This window comes from Crotalus tigris, unplaced genomic scaffold (genome assembly GCF_016545835.1).
Source record: "Crotalus tigris isolate CLP2741 ecotype Arizona unplaced genomic scaffold, ASM1654583v1 scf7180000017754.2947050, whole genome shotgun sequence".
In the NCBI taxonomy this organism is placed as follows: Eukaryota; Metazoa; Chordata; class Lepidosauria; order Squamata; family Viperidae; genus Crotalus; species Crotalus tigris.
In genome coordinates, this window is record NW_024096616.1 from 1,707,076 (window position 1) to 1,728,007 (window position 20,932).

The following is a 20,932-nucleotide window of genomic DNA, read 5'->3' on the forward strand; positions in this document are numbered from 1 at the left end:
GCACCATCTGCTCTCAGGGGACATATTGTCTGCTTTCTCTGTCTTAACCTTTAAAAAGCAATCACATTTCAAGAGAAAAGGATTAGGGGAGAAAGTGCATTGGAGCATCTGTGTCTACACCTGAGATGCTTTTCTGTAGTTTACCTTTCGTTATACGTCCAATGAACTCTGTTGCACATGGTGTCAGGGAGATGTATGGGCATCTCCTTAACCTTCAGGGCCAGGGCAAGTAATTCTTTGTGAATCTAATAATTTATGGCTGCATGTGACAGAAAGGGCAGCATCTATCTGCCTCCTATAACACCTCAAGACAAAGGGGAAAGTGAAGCAATGCACTATCCCTAGTGCTTCTGTCAGCAACAATGCAATGCATAGTGGCAGTGATCAATGCTTGAAACAGTGGAAGTAAATGGTGCAGAGCATATACATATACAGCAAGGGAGATTTGTAAGAAGAGAAAGTTAGGAAAAGGTGTGAATGGTGCTGCTGTAAATTAGATTTAGTTATGCTTAACTCATGTTTTTCAATTCACTGTTTCTTACTCCTTTTCTATACTCTGCGTAATGTGGTTTACCCCAAAACGAGTAGTATTTACTTGTATTTATTTATACATTTTAATCAATATTTTATTTTTAGCCTTGCGAGGTGGCCCAGACAAGAAGAACGACCAGGAAGACTAGTTCCATTTTAATATAAAGTTACATTAACAGAGTCTTGCAAATTTGAAAGTACATCTCTCCTTCCTCACTTTTACTTTCCAGAAAGCTACAGGGGGTCCATTTTGAGATGCTTTTGCCACCTAACCTCTTTCAGATTCAAATTTTATCAAACTGTTACTTAGGCTGCGGTTCCCGCTTCTTACTTTCCCAAGGTCATTCCCACATACTATATACTCACAGGATTATAACTTCCTGAAGATTTGTAGGTTCTCATTTCTAAGTCTTTATGAGAATTCATATGCAAAAAGTTGAAACTAAGCAGGATTGTGCTATTTCTTTTTTTTTTTAATGGTGCAAAGATCCCTAAATATGAGCCCATTGAAGCCACGGGTATTTAAAACAATGGGAAAATACAGGTATTCCTCAATTTACAATCAATCATTTAGTGACCATTCAAAAATACAATGATACTAAAAAAATGACTTATGATTATTTTTCACACAACTGTTGCAGCATCTCCATGGTCACATGATCAAAATTCAGACACTTGGTGATTGGAATGTATTTATGATTGCAGTGTCTTGGGATCATGTGATCACCTTGTGTGATTTTTCTGAGAAGCACAGTCAATGGGGAAGTCAGATTCACTTAACAACAGTGTTACTAAACAACTGCAGTGGTTCACTTAACAACTGTAGCAAGAAAGGTCATAAAATGGGGAAAAATTCACTTAACAACTATCTTGCTTAGCAGCATAAATGTTGGACTCAATTGTGGTCGTAAGTTGAGGACTTCCTATACTTGGCCCACATTTAGGGATTTATCAAGGGAGAAAGAGAGAAAACTTTTTAGGTGCAGGAAAGTCTAGTAAGTAAAAGTGGGCTTTGTTTCCCTCATTATATGTTCTCATTTATTTAAGAAGTGCATTCTTCCAGTTTGCTAACATCAGTTTAATATAACTCACAATTATTTAATATATCTAGCTAAGCCCTCAGGAAGAATATGAACGAAGGAAGCATCAATTTCCTGTCAAAGCTAGTCAGGAAGTGCATCCGCTATGAATCTTAACTAACTGCACATGTGCAGATCTTTGTCCTTACACATTGTCAGAGAAGATTATTATTCATTTCAGCAAAAGTTTCCTTAACAGCTTAATGATCTCTTGGTGCTTTCATCCATATCCACTTTACAAATGGGAAGATTTATGTTTCCTCTTCTAAACACTTTACAAGTCACCATTTCCCCACAAGCTTAGGACAGCCTCCCAAACTGTGGAGTATAGGTTTCATCATCCCAAGCATAATTTTTGTTTGAGGTTAATAAGAGTTGTAATTCCACATTCTTCTTAAGAGTTTATTGAATCATGTCTAGTCTGCGTTTAAAAAACATCAGGACTTCTAGCAAATCACTGCTTTCATTTAAGGCTGCTTGGGTGCTATACCTGAGCTAATAAATACCTTTTTCATCATCATCATCCCAGTTGATCCAAGAACTATCCATGAAGTCCATGGAATGTGGGAATGACAGTGTGAGACAGGATAAAAGAGAATCAGCCAAGAGAATAATCAGATAAAAAACAGCTAGGCCTAGAGCAGAAATGTAGGCAGTGCTAAGAAGACACCTTCCCTAGTTTTGAGGCTGTAAAGGCGATGGGGGAGAGAAATACTTTCAGATTTGCAAGATTTTGTTAATGTAACTTTACAATAAAACAGAATTAGCTCATCTGGTCATGTTTCCTGTCTGATTTACCTCATAAGGCTGACATGTTCCTTGGCCACCATATTTTCCCCACCTCTTCTGCCAGCATACTTCTGTTCCACCCTCCAAGTTGGCACCTTTCCTGTTTTCTACAGGTTTGTGTGAAGCATACTCTATTTTCTTTTCAACACTGCCATTTGCCCAGTACTGCAAGTGTTCCTTTGCTTAAAATAATATGTTATAATGTATCCCAATGTAGGAATTCTGGAACAAATCTACAACATTGCAAAGAAGGCTACTTTTTTTATAGACCCATAGTGGAATGAAGAAACCACATGTTTCTTTTGCTTTAAACATTTTAGGGTTAAATCAATAGTAGTTTAGTTAAGGAAACAGAAAAAAGGATCGGCCTTAATGTGCAGAGAACATGGGAAGGGGGCAGGGGAGGGGAAGGCATTCATGTGTTCAAACATCTGAGAATGTGAAGGAATGGGGGGGGGGAACCATTCCCTAAATGAAGGCAAACACTGGTAGACCTGCCCGTAGATGGCCGGCCCAAAAACCTTACCTTCCCTGAATGGGTGGAAATGAAAAGAAGCAGGAGAATGACCACTCAAGTCCTGCAGTGGCCATAGTTCAGTCAGCCCACTAGGGCCAAACTATGAAGATCTGCCAGGGATTGAACATGGCATATAAATTTATGTTTTTATTAACGTCTTTAATCTTTTTAAATTTAAGTTAATAATTTCCCCCTTTTTACTTCCTGCATTTCTGACACAAGACAAGACGAGATGGATTTAACAGATTCAGGAGAAAACCTGGCATATCTAAAGTCAGATTTTTCTCCTTAACTGATGTCTCACATACTTGTCCACTACATGACACTGATCTTTGGATCACTATAGAAAGCAATATTCCTGTTTCTTGGAGGGAAAAGTTTTGGAAAGAGCTGGGAGCTAGACAGGAGCAAAACCTAGTTTATAATCCACTGGGGAAGATCTGCAGTTGTGTGGTTTGGAGAATGTGTGTTGCTTTGGCAGAACTGTGTGTGGGAAGCTTGTAAAATGCTGTTCTATTTCTGAAAGTAGCTCCTTTATTTTATTCTTTTTTACCTTTGGGAGAGATGAATAATGGTGTCATGAAGAAACAAAGGAAGAGTTTTACCCATTTCCAGACTTCTCGCTCATGCTAATTAAGCACTCGCTGCTTTGCCGAAGGGAACGCCCCCACTTTGAATTTTCAGAAACAAGTCAAAATGAATCCCCCAAAACCACAGCCCCACAGGCATTCTTTTCCCATTGGTCCCACCATTTCATGTGCCATCTGCGCTGCATTGGGGAGATGATTTTGGGGACAGAAATCTGGTCACCATCTTTCTGGTCACTCAGGCCTGCTAAACGTGGTTTAACTGATCTCTTGGCATTGTTGCCAAGTAGAAGGCATTGAAGGCTTTTCTGCATGGCAGCCTTCTGTACAGAATATACCATTTATTCCTTTTTCCACACCACAGCCTTAAGCTATTTGGCTGCCAGATGTAAACCAGCTGGAACCGAGGCTGCCATAAGAAATCTCTTTTTGTATTTCAACTCCTTCCTCCACTTTGGCTATAATGAGGGCCACAGCTTTGGTTTGGACAGCATTTAAGACAATAGTCAATTAGTGGACACTCCTGCTTCTTCACCTTTCTCACCCTGTCAGGAAATCAGCTGCAATTGCTAGCCTTGCTGTAGATAAATCCTAAAGGACATGTGTGTTTGCAATGGGATAATGAAGAGCACACTTGAACAATCTCTCCAAAAATAGCAAATGTGGTCTGCTACATTCTGTGATTATTATGTCTGCCTCACATGCAAAGAGTCCCCAGCAGGAGCAACTTTTTACTAAATATATTGGTGGGGTGGGGGGGTGGGGGGGTGGGGGTTGTTCTTCCCGAGCTACCCCTTTTATTGCCTTTTTAATGAACTGGCTCATCAGTGGACTTTTTCATCATTCCTGCAGTTATTTGTGGTAGAATTTCATTCCAGCTTCTAAATAACCCAAATGACTAAATGATGCAAAATCATTTAAATCACTAAATGACTGCATTTCTCTGGGGCCCCATAAAATGAAAAAAAAAAAGAAAAGAAAACTCTAGCATTTCAACAGCCCATTGATGGACTGATTAAAAGCAGCAACAGCACAGCATAAAAAAGTAAGTAGCTCAGAAAACAAAAATAATGGTGGCGATTTTTTTTTTCTGGTTTTGCATCACAAACCCTTTATACACTACAAGGCAACTACTGCAATGGCAACTGCAACAGCAGAGTTAGGGACAGGGGCATCTGCAGGCAGAGTAAAAAAAAAAAAAACCCAAAAGGTGGCTTCAACCAAGTGGTCAAAGACCAACACATTTTTTAATGTGTATTACATAATCTAGAGAGGCCCGGGATATTTCCACAGCACTGGATCTAGCCATCAAAATTTAAGAGAGTAAGTTGTCTGGCTTCTGCTACTGTAGTTGGAACCGCCATGACTTTTAAAAGCATTTCTCATAGCACATAACTCATAGATCAATGGTTGCCTTTGTTAATACAAAGTTGCATACAGAAGAGGCAGAAGAAGGACTGTTAATCACAAATGATTACTGGAATGTTCATTTTTCCCTAGAACAAGGTTTGAGAAGGACCTGAGCCAAGTATCCTTTGATGGATCCCTTAGCTATTGGTAGCTCCTGTCTGCAGTGCAGAGAGCATCAGGCTAGAAAAAAAAGTGGAATGGGAGGAATAAGATGTTTTGTATTTTTGCATTTTCAGAATTACATGCTTTCCATCCAGACTTAGCATATTTTACTGATGTTCATTTATATTTATAGATGTTCAGAAATTGCTTTAATCTGATGGCTAATTTTCATAGAAGAGCTGTTATGACATCTGGTGAACTTCACAAAAGATCTATTGCGGGCCCCAATGACAATACATATTCTTTCTTTCTTTCTTTCTTTCTTTCTTTCTTTCTTTCTTTCTTTCTTTCTTTTTCACAAGCTCTTTCTCAAGATGTTTCAGCAAAATAGATATGAGCAAAGAGTAAACATCTTGCAACTGATTTTTCAAAGCCTGAGTCCAGTTCACTAAACCTGCAACAAGTAGGACTGCAAAATTATATAAATGACAGTTGTATATAATAATTCATTGGCAATTGAGCAAATCAGCCTAGCTTGCTTCGCTGATTGTTCAGTTGAAATTTTCAGAACTTGTGGGAAATTACAAGGAGGAAAATATTTGAGGGGGCCTTGGGCTATTCTTTCCTTTTGCAATAAGGAAAGTTACAAAACTACATCTGAACGACAGCTGCACCCATACACATACAGATTGTGCTATTTACTCACACACTTACTGCTCCTACTCATTGCTTTATAAAGTATTTTGGTACCTTGGGTACAAAATGCATTATATAAAGCTCAATTCATTTTCATATGCTCTACAATAAACAGCATCCAGTTATGAAACATAACGCAGCCATTCTAGCTTATATCTCCAGCCAATATAGTTTCCATACTGAAAGGATTTTGTCCTCTCACTTCTGAACAATCCCAAACTTTTCCTTTTAGAGACTTTTTTCCTTCTGACATTCAGCCTGCTTGATATTAATAGAAACCATCAAGCTAAGCTGCTAAAAGAAAGGTTAGTAGGCCAATTCCCAAGGGGTCAACTGGGACCATTGCTTGAGCTTCTGGTTCTCAAATTTACAAAGGTGGGAATTATGAATGTAGTCCCCTGGGAAGGGCAATAAAAAGCCAACTCACTGCTCTGCTATAATTTTTATATAGTTCTATTTGGGATATTTAAACTGTATTGCAAGTAGGACACCAAACAAGGAAAATCCTTAGCTATCAGTCTAAAAGTAATAGATAAATTGGATAGTTAAAAGAATGATACATTGGGGGCCCATTCTTGTTTAATGTGTCACCTGTGACCATAACACAGAAACAGTTCAAGACTTGTTTTCTAGTGATTTAGAGCACAAGACATAAAAAATGGATCCCAGTTAAGAAAAGTCAAATATGAGTTCAACTGATTGTTGAACTTTCTGACAATTGAGAGCAGCTCAGCCGTGGAACAGAGAATGGTGGGTTTCCCTCTCAATGGATGAGGTTAAGCAGAGATTAGACACCTATTTGTCTGGGATGATTTAATTTAGATTCCTGCACTGAACAGGGTCTTGGATTTGGTGACCTCAATTGTTCTTTACAAACTCCATGATTCTATGATCTTATTATAAATGCTGCAAATTGCTACATGATCTATTGTTTGGATTCTTGATATGTGTTCTACACCATGTTGCTTGTGAAGACCACTTGAAAGATGTAAGTCATCCATGAAGAGGCACGAGCAGCTATGGGTACATCGCTTTAAGTCCAAATAATACCTTTGTTATGTAAGCTTCAGAGGATGGCAGTGAACCTCTGGCTACAATTCAAATTCTTGGTTATCTTCATGGCTTTAGGCCTGGCTATTTGAGAGACTACCTTGCTCCAATCAACTCTGCTTTCTAGCAACTCTGCTGTCATTGTAGCCAAATGACTTCCTTTTAAAGCAATGTTTCTCAACCTCGGCAATTGCCCAGCCAGGGAGATTCAGCTCCCTGGCTGGGCAATTCTGGGACTTGAAGTCTATATCTCTTAAAGTTGCTGAGGTTGAGAAACACTGGTCTAAAGTAAAGTGATAAACCCTAACAGATTTAAAATATTTTCAGATGTTACCACAATGATATGACAAATCTTAGTTTAGCACTGATGCAGCTAAATACTGTCATTCATATTGGTGAGCTGGTTTGTATCATCAGTAAATGCAAATAGAGAAAAGATTATGATGCCACATAAATTGGCCCTGTGAAAGGCACAGAAATATTTTAATTGCTGTGGGAACAGAAAGAAAAGAACAAGTTTTACAAAGAGTTAGAGCGAACTAGAATTATTTTGTGAAAGAAAGGACCAATGGTTCAAAGTTTTGCTGATTGTTTGAATTTGTGAAGACATTAATGCAAATCTTGGGCTTTGTTATGAAGTTTAATTAAGCAATTACAAGATTTATGCTAAAAGAAAGGTTTTGAGCTCCTTGAGCTCAATTGAGATCCACTGGTTAAAAAATTTTTTAACAGAAGGGGAAATATTTCTTTAAAAAAACACTTGGGCAACTATCAGCTTTCTTCTACAGTAGCTTATATAAAGAGCAAGTGGAAAATCACATTCAATAGACAAAAACTTCTCTGTTTTTAGAAAATGAAAATAAAGGCTCTCTAAATCTCACTGGGCTGCATCTCACAATCTGCTTGATGTGCTCAGTCAACAACAACAAAAGCTTACAATTTATTAACACCCGGCTTCCAGTCAATACTTTTGATGAAGAGATTTATGTAGAGCTAATCTTGCAGGCTTTGGCACTGAAACCCTAACTGAGGGATTCACATAAGAGTAAAGTGGCCTTCTTGTTTTCTGGTCCTTAACAATCAAAGCATTTTCCATGAGAATATGTCATACCCAAGGAACCTGAAGGGACAAAAGCAGCTGATCAGAGTGGTGTGTTTATTACTACTTGCTTGTTGACAAGGGATTCTCGTCAGATTGATGCGCTCACTATAGCAAATACTAGATAAACACTGTGAAGAAGCTTTAGGGAGGATCACCTTCAGTCACTTTCTCCTCATCAGTGATTCAAGAGTAGCCAGTTCTTTCACTTTTCCTCTCAACTCATCACACAATATTGTTCCTGTCAGATCTTAAAGGATGTGCTGGAACTAAACTTAAAAAATAAAATGTAACTATAGCTCCCTGATCAGTGGATTATATATGGCTGTTTCATTTTTTAAAGATTCTGCATTCCTTTTAACAGTGGGTATTGGGTTATTTATTTATGTATTTGTGCCAATCCCAAAAGCAGCAACTGAATCAAGAATCGAATCAATGAATTACATAACTTTGTTTAGACTGCCTAAATGTAAGAGTGTGTGCTTGCATGTGTGATGGGTACACAATCTGAGAAAGAATGGAACAGCTGGGATTAAAGATGTTAGGAAGTAACGTATAGTTTTCAGGGAACACATAGATGTGCCTTCACATTGATGAGACAGAACATTTATATAGTATCTGATTAATAGTGGCATATTGTGATGCTGAAAAAACTGCAAATAATTATAAGAAATTTGTGTTGTAGAGAAAGCTAGGAAGCAGAATTGTCTTAGTTTTCTTGTTACAGGGGGATTAAATTTTTAGATTTAAAAAAAAGAACACTGTAAGCTTGCTAAACCTGCTTCATAATACAGACTGATAATGTTCCTTCAGTAATTATCACTTTGTCACACCTACTCATTTTCCCCCCTGTAGAGAGCTAGAAAGAGTAGTAAATGCAAATTTAAGAGGAGAGGCAGAACAAAGGAAGAATGTATTCAAATTTCTATGTTCTTTTTTCTTCATTGATATAAAATAAGCTTTAACAGAAGAAAGAAGAGAGATTTTAGCATCCATCCAGCAATTATTAACAATATTAATGCAGTGCTGCCTGTTCAGACTTGGTAGCCCACTTTTGTAGTGATTGCAAGAAAAAAGCCGTACAACCTCCATCAACAATAGCAAACGCAAGAGATAGCTTATTAGTTTGACTCCTATTGTTAGGGCAGATAAAATATCTGCAGATAAAAGAATGTTCTGTACCTGGTAACATTTTCAGACAAAATGGTAATTGCAATTAGAAAGAGAAAATAATGATATTTCAGCATTAACTTTGCTATTTTATTAGGACAGTAGGTATCCTAGTATAGTACTAGGGATTATATATTTTAGAACTAAGCACATTTCAGTCTGCAAGATGACCAGTCTATATTGATACCAATAGAAGAAAATATTTGTGGCTCAGGGCTGAACTGTAGAGTCCTTGATGCTCTCTTAGTTTGGTTGTTTCCTTGCAAACGTTTCATTACCCAACTAAGTAACATCATCAGTGCTAGCAGGATATTAACTAGTCTAATAGTGAAACATCTTCAAGAAAACAACCAAGCTCACATAGCACTAAGGACCCCACAATCTAGATTAGCGAAACTAGAATGGGCTTCATATATAGATGAGTTGGTGGGTTTTAGAATTGAATTACAAGGCTCTGTGGTTCTTTAAACCAAAATGTAGTTCTTTTCAAAACACCCCAAATCAAATTTGGAATCTGGACCTTCTGATGAACCTTTTAAATAGGTTTACATTCCAGATGGCAGATTGTAATTTCTGTTCATTTCTGACAACTTCGTTTTCCACGATTTATTATTTTAACAAATTTTGATCTTACTTCATGGTCCTGTCCCCTCCCCCCATTTCTCTTTTTCCATTGTAGTCCATTTATATGGGCCCTCCTCCTCCTTCTGAAATTGTTTCATTTAAAGCCATTGTTGATCTTGCATTAGGATACAACACATATTACAATAGTTTCCTTAGGCAGAGCTATCTTTCCACTCACCCCCTTATAATTTCAGCCCTCACTTTTAGTTTAGATATTATCCTAAATCATGTTCTGTATTCTCCCTTCAGATTTTTTTTGTGTGTCTGTATGTATATATCAATAATTTATCATTTTAATTATCCATGTCTTACCCTTAATGGAGTTCACTTTAACAGGTTATTATTTAAATTATTTATTTAGCATTGAACCAGACAATGATGTTGACAAAACCACATAATGCTTCTAGATGAAAAAAAAAAAAGAACAGAGTCACAGTATAGGCCTTTAAGTCTGATCCCCTCCTTAAGGCTGAAATCCAAATTAAAGCATCCCTGAAAAAGATTGAACAAGATCAGCTTTCACCATCTCTTTGGGTTATGGGGTAAGAAGGGTGAAAGCAAAATTGTTGCTGGCTTTATTTGTTTCTCCCTCCCCCCCCCCAAAAAAAGATGGCTCACTTGGAAATATATGTCACTCTTCATCTTAAGTTGGCAGCTCCTGCTAGTGTGAGCCAGCCCCCTCCCTCTGCCAGTCCTTTTGTGAAGAAAGCAGCCAAAGACCTGAATACTCACAATAAAAGATCCAGTGGTAGACATGCAGTGGAGAGAATCTGGCTAGAATGGTGAAAGCTTAGAGGAGTCCTCTAGCCTGCTGGATTTACTGCTGGAGTTACTGTTCCCCCATAGCAGGCAGAATCAAATCAAATCAACCTTTATTGTCAAAGTACAACATGTGTACAATGAGATTGGCTGAGCCTTCCTTCGTGCACCCCCCCCCAACACAACTCACAGTGACAACAAACACACAATCTTATTGCACCATGTGAACTTATTGCACAATACACCGGCCCCACAAGTCTATCGTACATGGAGTTATTTCCCATTCAGGAGTCTGACAGCCCATGGGTAGAAACTGTTCTTCAGCCTGTTGGTGTGGCTGGCTATGCTTCTATATCTCCTAACCGATGGTAGGAGAGTAAAGAAGTGCTGACCAGGGTGTGAGTCGTCCCTGAGGATTTTCCGCACTCTTCTAAGGCAGCGGGCCCTAGCGATGTCATCTAGTGGTGTCAGGGGACAGCCCACCATGTTTTGTGCTGTGTTCACCACCCTCTGTAGTGTCTTTCTATCCGCGGCTGTCAAGCCAGCTTACCACACCATAATGCATGTGAGAGGACGCTTTCTATGGTGGACCGGTAAAAGGAGGTCATCAGTCGTTGTTCCACTTTGTTCTTTCGCAAGACCCTAAGGAAGTGGAGTCTCTGTTGGGCCTTTCTGGCCAATCAAGAGAGGGTTCATAAGTTCCTAGCTCACAAATTATCTACTGCCTACCAAGTTTCGGAGTTTTCTCTCATCAAGCCAGTTCACTATGTTAATTAGAGACCCAGTTTGGTTTAGTGGTTAAAGCACCAGGCTAGAAAGCAATACTGTGAATCCTGCCTTAACCATAAAAGCCAGTTGGGTAACTTTGGGCCAGTCATTCTCTCTTGAGCCCTCACAGGGTTGTTGCTGTGCAGAAAATAGGAGGAGGAAGATGTATTGGATATATTTGCTGCCTTAAATTATTCTTAAAATTAATAAAGGTGGCAAATAAATTATTTAAATTAAAGTTACCTTGATATAAGTTACCTGAGTGCAGACATGACCTGGTAATCTTTGCCTCCTGAATTCTTTACTAATACATTTTAATTATTTTCTCACTCTAATCCGACACAGCTTTTTCCCAGTTCAATAGTCTGATGAGTAATTTGCAGATGTTTTTTAGTTGTTAGTCACTCAAACAGTGCTTGATAGTAAGGAAACACTGCTCCTTCTTCTCATCCCCAAATCAATCCTCCTGTATCAATTCTTTCCTAGCTTGGCAGATTTGGGATCAAAGTACATTTTAGGGTCTGCTTTAAAAAACAAATCAAGAAATTGTCTACAAACAATGAGAAAGATAAAGGCCATATGGTTCTTTTTTTAAAAAAAAAAAAATCACCACGCTAAAGAATTTCCTTTCACTCTTGCACAGTTTCATTGGTCTGTCTGAAACTTGGCTGAGTTCATGTGCAAAGAAAAGATTATTGTGGTTGTTAATAACCTAGATCTTTCACCGATGGGGTGGGGGAGGAGGAGAGAAGCAGTTCTTGTAGATATGTTTTTTTTTATCCTCCATTTTTTTCGCTGCCTTTTGCAGTTCATTGTGCACAATCTGGCACTGTCTCTTGGGTTTCCCCTCACCTGAATGGCAGCTGTGCTTTCCAGGCAATCCTCTGTGACACAGCTGAAGCCTGAGGCACTACACCTTGACTAAGAATTATGACTCTCTCTCTCTGCTTATTCATCTCCAGGCAAACAAAATCTGTTACATTGCTGCTGCATCCCTTTTCCTTTAGAGGTTTCTATCACTGCCTTAAAATTAATCTGTTTTTCATCTTTTAAAAATAAGATGAGTAAACATAGATGCTTTGTTTTCCAGAGCCAATGATAAACCATCCTGAACTGGTTTAGAAAGATTTTTGGATAACTAGGGGAGCACCTTATTTTACTGACCATCCGTTCTTTAAGAAAATGCAGAAACCCTATCCCAGGGGTAGGCAACCTTAGCTCTTTTATGACTCGTGGACTTCAACTCCCAGAATTCCTGAGCCAGCATGGAATTCTGGGAGTTGAAGTCCACAAGTCATAAAAGAGCCAAGGTTGCCTACCCCTGCCCTATCCTCTCAGTTTGCAAAATGGTCAAGAGGAGATAAAAGCCTATGAAACCTTCTTTGAAGCATCTCAATGATTTATCTACCTAAAAAAACCCCGACTGACAGTGACTCTCTAGATTGCCTTTCCTTAAGCTGGGTCTCCAAACTTGGCAAGATTTAAGATTTCAACTCCCAGAATTCTGCAGCCAACATGCTTAAAGTTGCCAAGTTTGGAGATCCCTGTCTTATGGCATTTTATGGATGTATTGGACTACAGCTCCCACCAACCCCAGTCAGAAAATCAATGGTTGCTTGACATAGAAGTGTTTAACTGGAGATAGCAGAGATTGAAAATGAGTCTTTTTGCATATGGAATGGAAGACAAACTTCCTTGAGATCCCACCAGGAGGTGTAAGGACTAAACCAACGTTTCTCAGGCCAGACCTAACCATTATGAATTATTGTGTAAACACTGAGCAGATGTTTTAACCCTGGTCAAAAAATCCTTGACACAAAAGGTGGGAGAAAAAGGCCTAGAGCAGACAAACAAGAGTCTCAGTTTCTGCATTCTGCAGTAGGCAAATCTTCTCCGTATGTTTCTTCTTTTTGGTCCGCCCTAAAGCATTTATCTAATCACAATGTGTCTCTACTTTAAGCCACTTTCTGAATGTGGACTTACATAACTGGAGTATTAATATTTATTGCCATGTCTGGTGTGAACTCTGACGGTTGACTGATTCCTCACTGCTGAATCAAAATAAAATCCAAGGGTAGGTCATCATAAAACTATCTTAGTATGTCATTTTCCCTCTCCCTTAGCCAATCTCTTTCCTGCCATGGTTGCTTCCATTCCCATTCACTGCCAGCCAGCTGACTTTTTTCCAAGACAAGGAGTGACGAAACTGAACAGCTTGAGAACATTTGAGACTTGTGGGGCAAAATAAGGGGGAAAAACGCTACTTTAACTCCAAGTGAAGTTATGGGAGATTCCACTTATAGCATTCATAGATTAGAGACAAGACAAAAGCAGTATCAAGGCGTCACTGCAGAATAAATCCTTGCAAGGACAAGCTAGTGCTGTGCTTAGAGACAAGTGGGGAAAGATCTTCAGTCAGTGCACATTTCTATAATGCAGGGGGGGGGGGAGAGATGTCTAGGGATGTTTTCATACTTGAGACCTAAAGTAGCTCTTTAAAGCTAGCTTTCTAATGCAAATGTAAAACTTACACTGCCAGAATGCTTATTCTCACACTGCACATGTTCTTTGTTTTTCTGCCACATTATCAAGAATATTAGAGTAGATATTCAGAGGTGATGTGTGAAAACACCCTTCATTTTAACTTCTTTAAAAGGTATGGGAAAAACCAAGAAAAGAGCACATTTTCACAGACAAGAAGGCAGAAAAGTGATGATTCCAAAGGCTATTCTCACTAGAACAAAATAGTTTTAAAAGTTTGAGTGATTTAGCAAATTAGATATCGAACTGAATCATGATCAAATAAAAAGTTACCTTGGAGTAGCAAAAATTAAATAGTTGACTGGTTTTTAATCCCCTCGCAGAATAAAATATTTCCGTTTCTTATGCCATAAAAGATTGAGAAAAGGCAATGTGGGATAAGTTATTCTGCATGACCCTAAGGCAGAAAGTCTCCCTCTCCATGTCTTGAATGCAGCTCCAAAAACTCCTATGAAATACTTAATGTAACAGCCAAGGAAAAATATTGAAGCTATAGAGAATAAATACATTACTTGTTTTCAGTTAATTTAACCTAATGCACAGTACTTAGGGTAGCCTAATTCATTGTACTATTTCTCTTAGCCACACTCACTTCCTCCAGCCCTTCTCAATTTTTGGGATCAATCGCCAAACCTCAAATCAAAAAGGGTTTATATTGTGACTTAAAACATAATTTCGGTACAGCTTGGCCTGTAACCTACCCCCAATCTGTCCAAATGGCTTAATTTTGGAATATTTAGGAATGGAGTCAGGTAGGAATATTTTAGCCATTTGCTTCCCAAAGTATTCCCATTCCCATTCTCATCCTTTAAACCCTGCAAACTCTTCCCCTAAAGAAGCATATTTCAAAGCTTGCTTTTAGTTTTGGGAGTTTAAAGGAAGGAGTGTTTGCATTTTATGTTTTATTCCTATCCATAATCTCCTACCCATTGGCTAAAATAGATGGCTACATTCATTCAGGTTCTTGAGGTTTTGTGGCTCTAGAACAGTGGTTCTCAACCTCTTTAATGCCGTGATCCCCAACCGGTTGTAAGTCTAGGACTACTCAACCGGTCGTAAATCGAGGACTACTCAACTGGTGCAGCACCATTTGCAGAATGGGACTTTTGGCGCGCTCAGCAGGGCAGAGACAGCCTGGACAATTCCTATTGGCTTTTGAAAGCCAATAGAATTAGACTCTATTCAAGAGAGTCTATTCTATTGGCTTTCAAAAGCAATAGAATAAAAGGGAGTAGCACAGCTAAGGAAAAGGGGAAAAAAATGGTGGACTGCGTTGTTTGGCGACCCCCGTGAAATGGTCGTTCGACCCCAAATGGGGTCCTGACCCACAGGTTGAGAACCACTGCTCTAGAACTTGTATGGAACCTGCCATAGAAAGAAACTAGAGGCAGTGATAGTGGCATCTTATAAAATGCTCTTTATCAACTGCCCGATTTTGTCTGAGAAATTGTGTGAAGGACGGAAAAATTGGAGCAAGAATTAGGTGGAGATTAGAAAAGAGGGTGAGGGAAATAAGCATCCCTGGCATTTTGAGAAAGGATGGAAAGGAATTTTCCATTTTTTTAAGAGTAAAGGTAGTAATCTGAGACCTTAGATTATGCATAGCTTCAAAATGCTTTGTGGGTGAAATTCTAAGAGAGTTCAAAATGTCCTTTCCAAATCTTTACTGTACTTGAACAGGCTCCCCTTGTGTCCACAGGGCAATAGTAATGGGAGGGGATGGTTTCACTGCTTAAAGAAGGTGGTGGTCTGCCCCTTCCTCAGGAGGTCATCTCTGGATCCATCCCCTGTCCCAGAGATCATTTTCATCCAACTTCCCTTTTGGGGGAAGATTCTTGAAAAGGTGGTGGACTTGTTTCTCCAAAGGGCCGTTTCATTATCATTGATCATGACATCCTTCTGGAATAGCTAAGAGGGTTGGGAGTTGGGTTGTCCTCCTTCCTCCAATGTCAGTTTGTTCTGGTATTGCTAAGAGGAGCTCTGCTTTGTAGGATGCCACAAGTCTTAATTCTTTCTCCCATTCTATTTAATATTTACACAAAACTGCTGATTGAATATCATCAGTATGTGGATGATACTTGGTTATTCCTCACTTCTCAAGGCCAGCCAAGTGACACTATCAATATGATTTCCCAGTGCATGATGGCTATTGTGGGTCTGGATGGGAAGAGCCATTTCAGCACAACCCTGACAAGACCAAGTGGCTGTGGGTTTTAGGGCCCACTGCATTTAGTAATTTATATCATTAACCTTGGATGGGATAACATACTCCCAGAAAGAGAATTCATTGGAGTCCTTTAGAGTCCTTCTGCACTCATATTACAGCTTGTTGAGCAGGTGGCAACTATAACTGGAAGGGCCTCCATGCAATTACAGTTTTTTGCAATAGTTGTGCCTTTTTCTAGGTTGGGAGGCATTGTTCACATTCCTCATGGCTTTATTACTTCTCATTTGAACTACTGCAACACACTTTACACAGCACTGTTTTTGAAGAACATTCAGAACTTCCGTTGGTCTAGAATGCAGTGGGATATGTCGTATTGAGCATACCAAAGTGCATCCATCTAACTTTGCTGTTATGTGAGCTGCCTTAGTTCCCAGTGCCTTCTGACTGCAATTAAAATTGCTGGTTATCACTTTTATGGCCCTACATGGAAATAGGCCAGACTATTTTTGGAATCACCTATCCCCAATGGTTTCTACTAACATGGCTAGGTCCCATCAGTGAAGCAGTCTTTTGGTGGCTAATCAGCCAGTTGTTTAGAATAGATTTGGCATATTTGTCCACCTTCCCAATGACCCAGAATAGGTAGAGGTTATTTAATAAAATCCTCTGGACAGACATATGCTCCAAACCTGCCAACTCAGCTTTATGGCAAGAACAAACATTCTTGAGAATACACAAGAACAAAATCAAATTAAAAGATGGAGGGAGGAAACCATAGAGCAAGAAATAATATTAAAGGAGGATTATGGCTAAAGGAGCTGACCTCACTTTTGCTGCCCAGAGGACCTTGAATAGGACTGAGAGTTGCAGTGCCTAAATGTAAAAGCAATACACTCAAGTGGAGGCTCTTAATGCATATCAACAGCTATGTCAGGGGTAGGCAACCTTGGCTCTTTTATGACTTGTGGACTTCAATAGCCAGAATTCCTCAACCAGCCATGCTGACTCAGGAATTCTGGAAGTTGAAGTCCACAAATCATAAAAGAGCCAAGGTTGCCTACCCTTGTGCTATGTGAATATGGAAAGACACAGAGCCCAGCCCATTTGGTCGTATGTTGGGTACTACCCAGAAAATGTACCAATAATGACTTTTTTTGACCAACAACGAAGCCAAGAAGATGGCTTCATTCTGGCAGTTTAAAGTTCGATCTAGGTATGGAAGAAAAATTTAATAATATTAAAGGTCAATACTTATAACATCTACCCATTGCAGGATGTTATTATTGTAGCTGGTCAGCCAGATGTTTATATTGAATCTTGCATTTTTGTCCACCTATTGAATCCTTCCCAAGAACCTGGGATAGGCAGATGTTATTGTCTGATGGTGTTAAAGGTACTGTTGCAGGATGCAAATTGTTCCAAGTAAAGCTTCCTTTTGCAATTGACTAATGATTTTGTCAATGCCGACGGTGTTTGAGGGGTGTTCCAGATCTTTTGGAATTGCACCCAAAGCACCTATTGCTATTAGTACTGATAAAAAATCTAACAAATAAATTAGATGAATAAATTGTGTGCCCAAGAAAAAAATTAAATACATGATTGGATAACAGTCAAATTTTCTGCATTTAAATGAAAGAAGTGACAATGTGAATGAAATGAATGCAAATTTGATTTTAATGCTCATCCCATCTCTATTCTGTGCAAATGCAGCCTTTGACACATGCTACTCTTCAACAATGAAAAGCAGTTTCCTGGTATTGATTCTACGATGGTACAAAGGGCAGTAATTTGTTTTCCAAATGATAAAAGCAAAATATTTTTTGGAAAAAGCATACAAAAAAGTTATATGCTTGGAAAAGCTAGGAATAAATGTCCATGCTTTTTTTAAGGTGTGCTAGTATCATTTTTTTCTAAATAAACAACAACAACAACAACAACAATAATAATAATAATAATAATAATAATAATAATAATAATAATAATAAAAGTTGGAAGGGACATTGGAGATCTTCTAGTCCAACCCCCTGCTCAAGCAGGAAACCCTATACCATTTCAGACAAACGGCTACCCAGTCTCTTCTTAAAAACTCCCAGTTTTTAATTCCTATTAACTCCTATCCTGCATTTTTCACCTTGGTGCCCAAGTGCTGCCAGGGATCTGACTTTTTTTCATGCTAACAAGTGGCATAGACTAACATATTTATGTACCTTGAGGCTGTTCTTACACAGTATCAATATCTGTATCAATAAGCTACTACTAAACACTGATGTTGTTTAAATGTCACTCGTGGCCTGGAAATGAGGCAAAAGACAACATTATGGGGACATAGCAGAAAATAGAGATTGCTTTTATGTTACTGAGACACAATCTGGAATGATGGTTTCAGACTACAAATCAGGAGACTTTGAATTCCTGCCTGCCTTAGGCATGAAGTCATCTGAGTGACTTTGGGCTGGACTCTCTCAGCCCTAGGAAGAAGCCAGTGGCAAATCACTTCAAAAAATGTTGCCAAGAAAACTGTAGTCTTGTCCAAGCAGATGCCAGGATTGACTTGGAGATGTGTCTGCACATGCACACATAAACATATACAAAAAGCTCCAATATTTTATAACGTGGTTTAGAACAAGTAGGGGAGAAGGTTGTAGAAGAGTAAGGTAGGTTGGAATTAGTGCTCTCAATTATATATAATTGCTTGCGTGTGTGCTCCATCATGGTCTATTGTTGTGAGAAAGTAGACTTTCTAGGCAACGCTGTAAAATATCTAATTTCTGAGGTATCTCAAAATATTTATTTCTGGTCCTGCACATTAGTCTATTGGTATGTATGAAAGCAATACTCTCTGTCTGTCTGTCTGTCTGTCTGTCTGTCTGTCTGTCTGTCTCTCTCTCTCTCTCTCTCTCTCTCTCTCTCTCTCTCTCTGTGTGTGTGTGTGTGTGTGTCTGAGAGAGGGAGAAAGAGAGAGGAGGAAAGAGAGAAAGGTAAGGAGAATTTTTCTGACAGCAACAACAATTAATCAATGGAATAACTTGCCTCCTGGACTTGTGGGTGCTCCATCACTGGAGGTTTTCAAAAACAGACTGGACAACCATTTGACTGGTATGATATAAGGCTCCTGATTTGAGCAGGGGTTGGACTAGAAGACCTCCAACATCACTTCCAGTCCGATAATTCTATATTTCTAATATGTGTGTATATGAACGCAAGGTACATATAGATAGATCAGTATGTATGACTTCTTTCTTGCAATATGTTTCAAGCAAGGTTGCACCCCAAATAAATAAAATACATACCGTATTTTCCGGCATATAGGACGACTCGGCGTATAAGATGACCCCTGACTTCGGCGCCGATTTCCATGCCTAGAAAGTCATCTTATATGCCAGAAACTACCGTAATTTCCAGCATATAAGAAAGCGTATAAGATGACCCCCAACTTCGGCGCCGATTTCCATGCTTTAGAAAGTCGTCTTACATGCCAGAAAATACGGTAATGCATTACAAATGCTGTTCATACTAGTAATGTAGTCCAGGTTAAAAGAATTGTAGTATTAGGGCTAGACAGCACTTACCGCGAGCAGAAAGCTTTTTGGTGTTTATTATCTTGGCAGCATATTCTTGTCCTGACAGCACCTTCACACACCTCCTGACAATGGAGAAAGCACCTCTGCAGGAATGAAAACAAAATATATGTGAGAGGTTTGGCTGAACAGTGGTATACCTAGCATATTTGCTAACCAGAACTGATTCTTTTTACAACATCTCCCTCCTGCTTCCCAAGAGTCAGTTTGGTGTAATCGTTAAGGTGTCAGACTGGAAATTAGGAATTTTGGTGTTCTAGTCCTGTCTTAGCCACAAAGCCAGCTGGATGACTTGGGCCAGTCAGTTCTTTCAGCCCCAGAAAGCAGAAATGCTGCTAAGAAGACAACCCCTTATAGGGCTTTACAGGTAGCAGTCAACACTTTAAATTGCACTGGGAACTATTTCAGCTTCTGCTGCAGTGGTATAATGTGGTAGTGTTGCAACTGGTCAAAAAGCCTACAAGGCAGCCCCATGTTAATAACCTGATTTGGACATGACAAGAGCATGTGTGATGGTCCTCAGAGCATCTTATTTCAGGTAAGGTCACAACTGAAGAGCCAGTCAAAACTAGGCAAAAGCTCTCCTGGGCATGGCTTCTACCTATTCCTTGATCAGAAACCATGAGCCCAGGAGGACCTCAACTGCGTGAACCTGTTCTTTATGGGAGTCCACAACCCTATCAAAAGACAAACATGATAGGCTGTATTAAGAGTGTTTCTAGCTTACTAGTGGGATCTTCAAGAAATAATGCCACTGTTTAGACAAGTCCCTGCAATTTCCTTGCAAGGTATTTTTGGAAATGGTTTTTCATTGCCTATTTCCTAAGGCTGAGTCAGAGGATTGGCTCAAACTTCCACATATAGTTACATGCCTTAAATGGGACTAGATCTTATGTCCCCTAGTTTCTAGCCTGGTACCTTAATCACTACATCAAACTGACTCTCTGGCACTTTAGATAGTCCTCAATTTGCGACCAATCATTTAATGACCATTGTCAGGCCTATGCCCAAAGACACAGTGAGAGCCAATCAAGTCCAGTTCTTTATTAGCTTAAACCTAATAGACAGAATCTTGCCAGACTAAAGCCATAACCTTCCAATATAATAGATATACCCTGGGAGAGTCATGATCCTTTTCTTTCTTCCCTTTCCCATCCAGTTCAGGATCACACATTCTCTTGTTTTGGGCCTATATCTGGAATGTGCTGCCTCCTCCCTAGGAAGCAGTTTGTACAACAAACATTTCCCTTACTCATTTTCCAGCAGCACATTCCATCACTCTCTTTGAAATTACAATGAACCTCCCCAGAGCAACTTATGACCCATTTTCAGAGTTATGACAGCCACACAAACACCCACGATCTTGTGATCACATCTTGGGCATATGGGAACCAACTCACTTCATGGATGTTTGTAGTCATGTGACCACAATTTGAGGCTTTTGTGCCAGTTTCTAGCGTTTATT

General features: G+C 39.2%; 1 protein-coding gene across 6 annotated transcripts in view; it reads right to left on the minus strand.

Moving 5' to 3' along the window:
- CAMK2A (calcium/calmodulin dependent protein kinase II alpha) overlaps nucleotides 1–20,932 on the minus strand; it is a 169,067-nt gene that overhangs the window by 113,487 nt on the left and 34,648 nt on the right. For all 6 annotated transcript variants that reach the window (XR_005556408.1, XM_039340881.1, XM_039340879.1 and 3 more), the window contains exon 2: nucleotides 19,459–19,553. Coding sequence is in view for 5 of the 6 variants with exons in the window: in XM_039340881.1 (XP_039196815.1) it covers nucleotides 19,459–19,553 (95 nt within the window). In the remaining variant the exon portion in view is untranslated. The remainder of the gene's footprint in view (nucleotides 1–19,458; nucleotides 19,554–20,932) is intronic.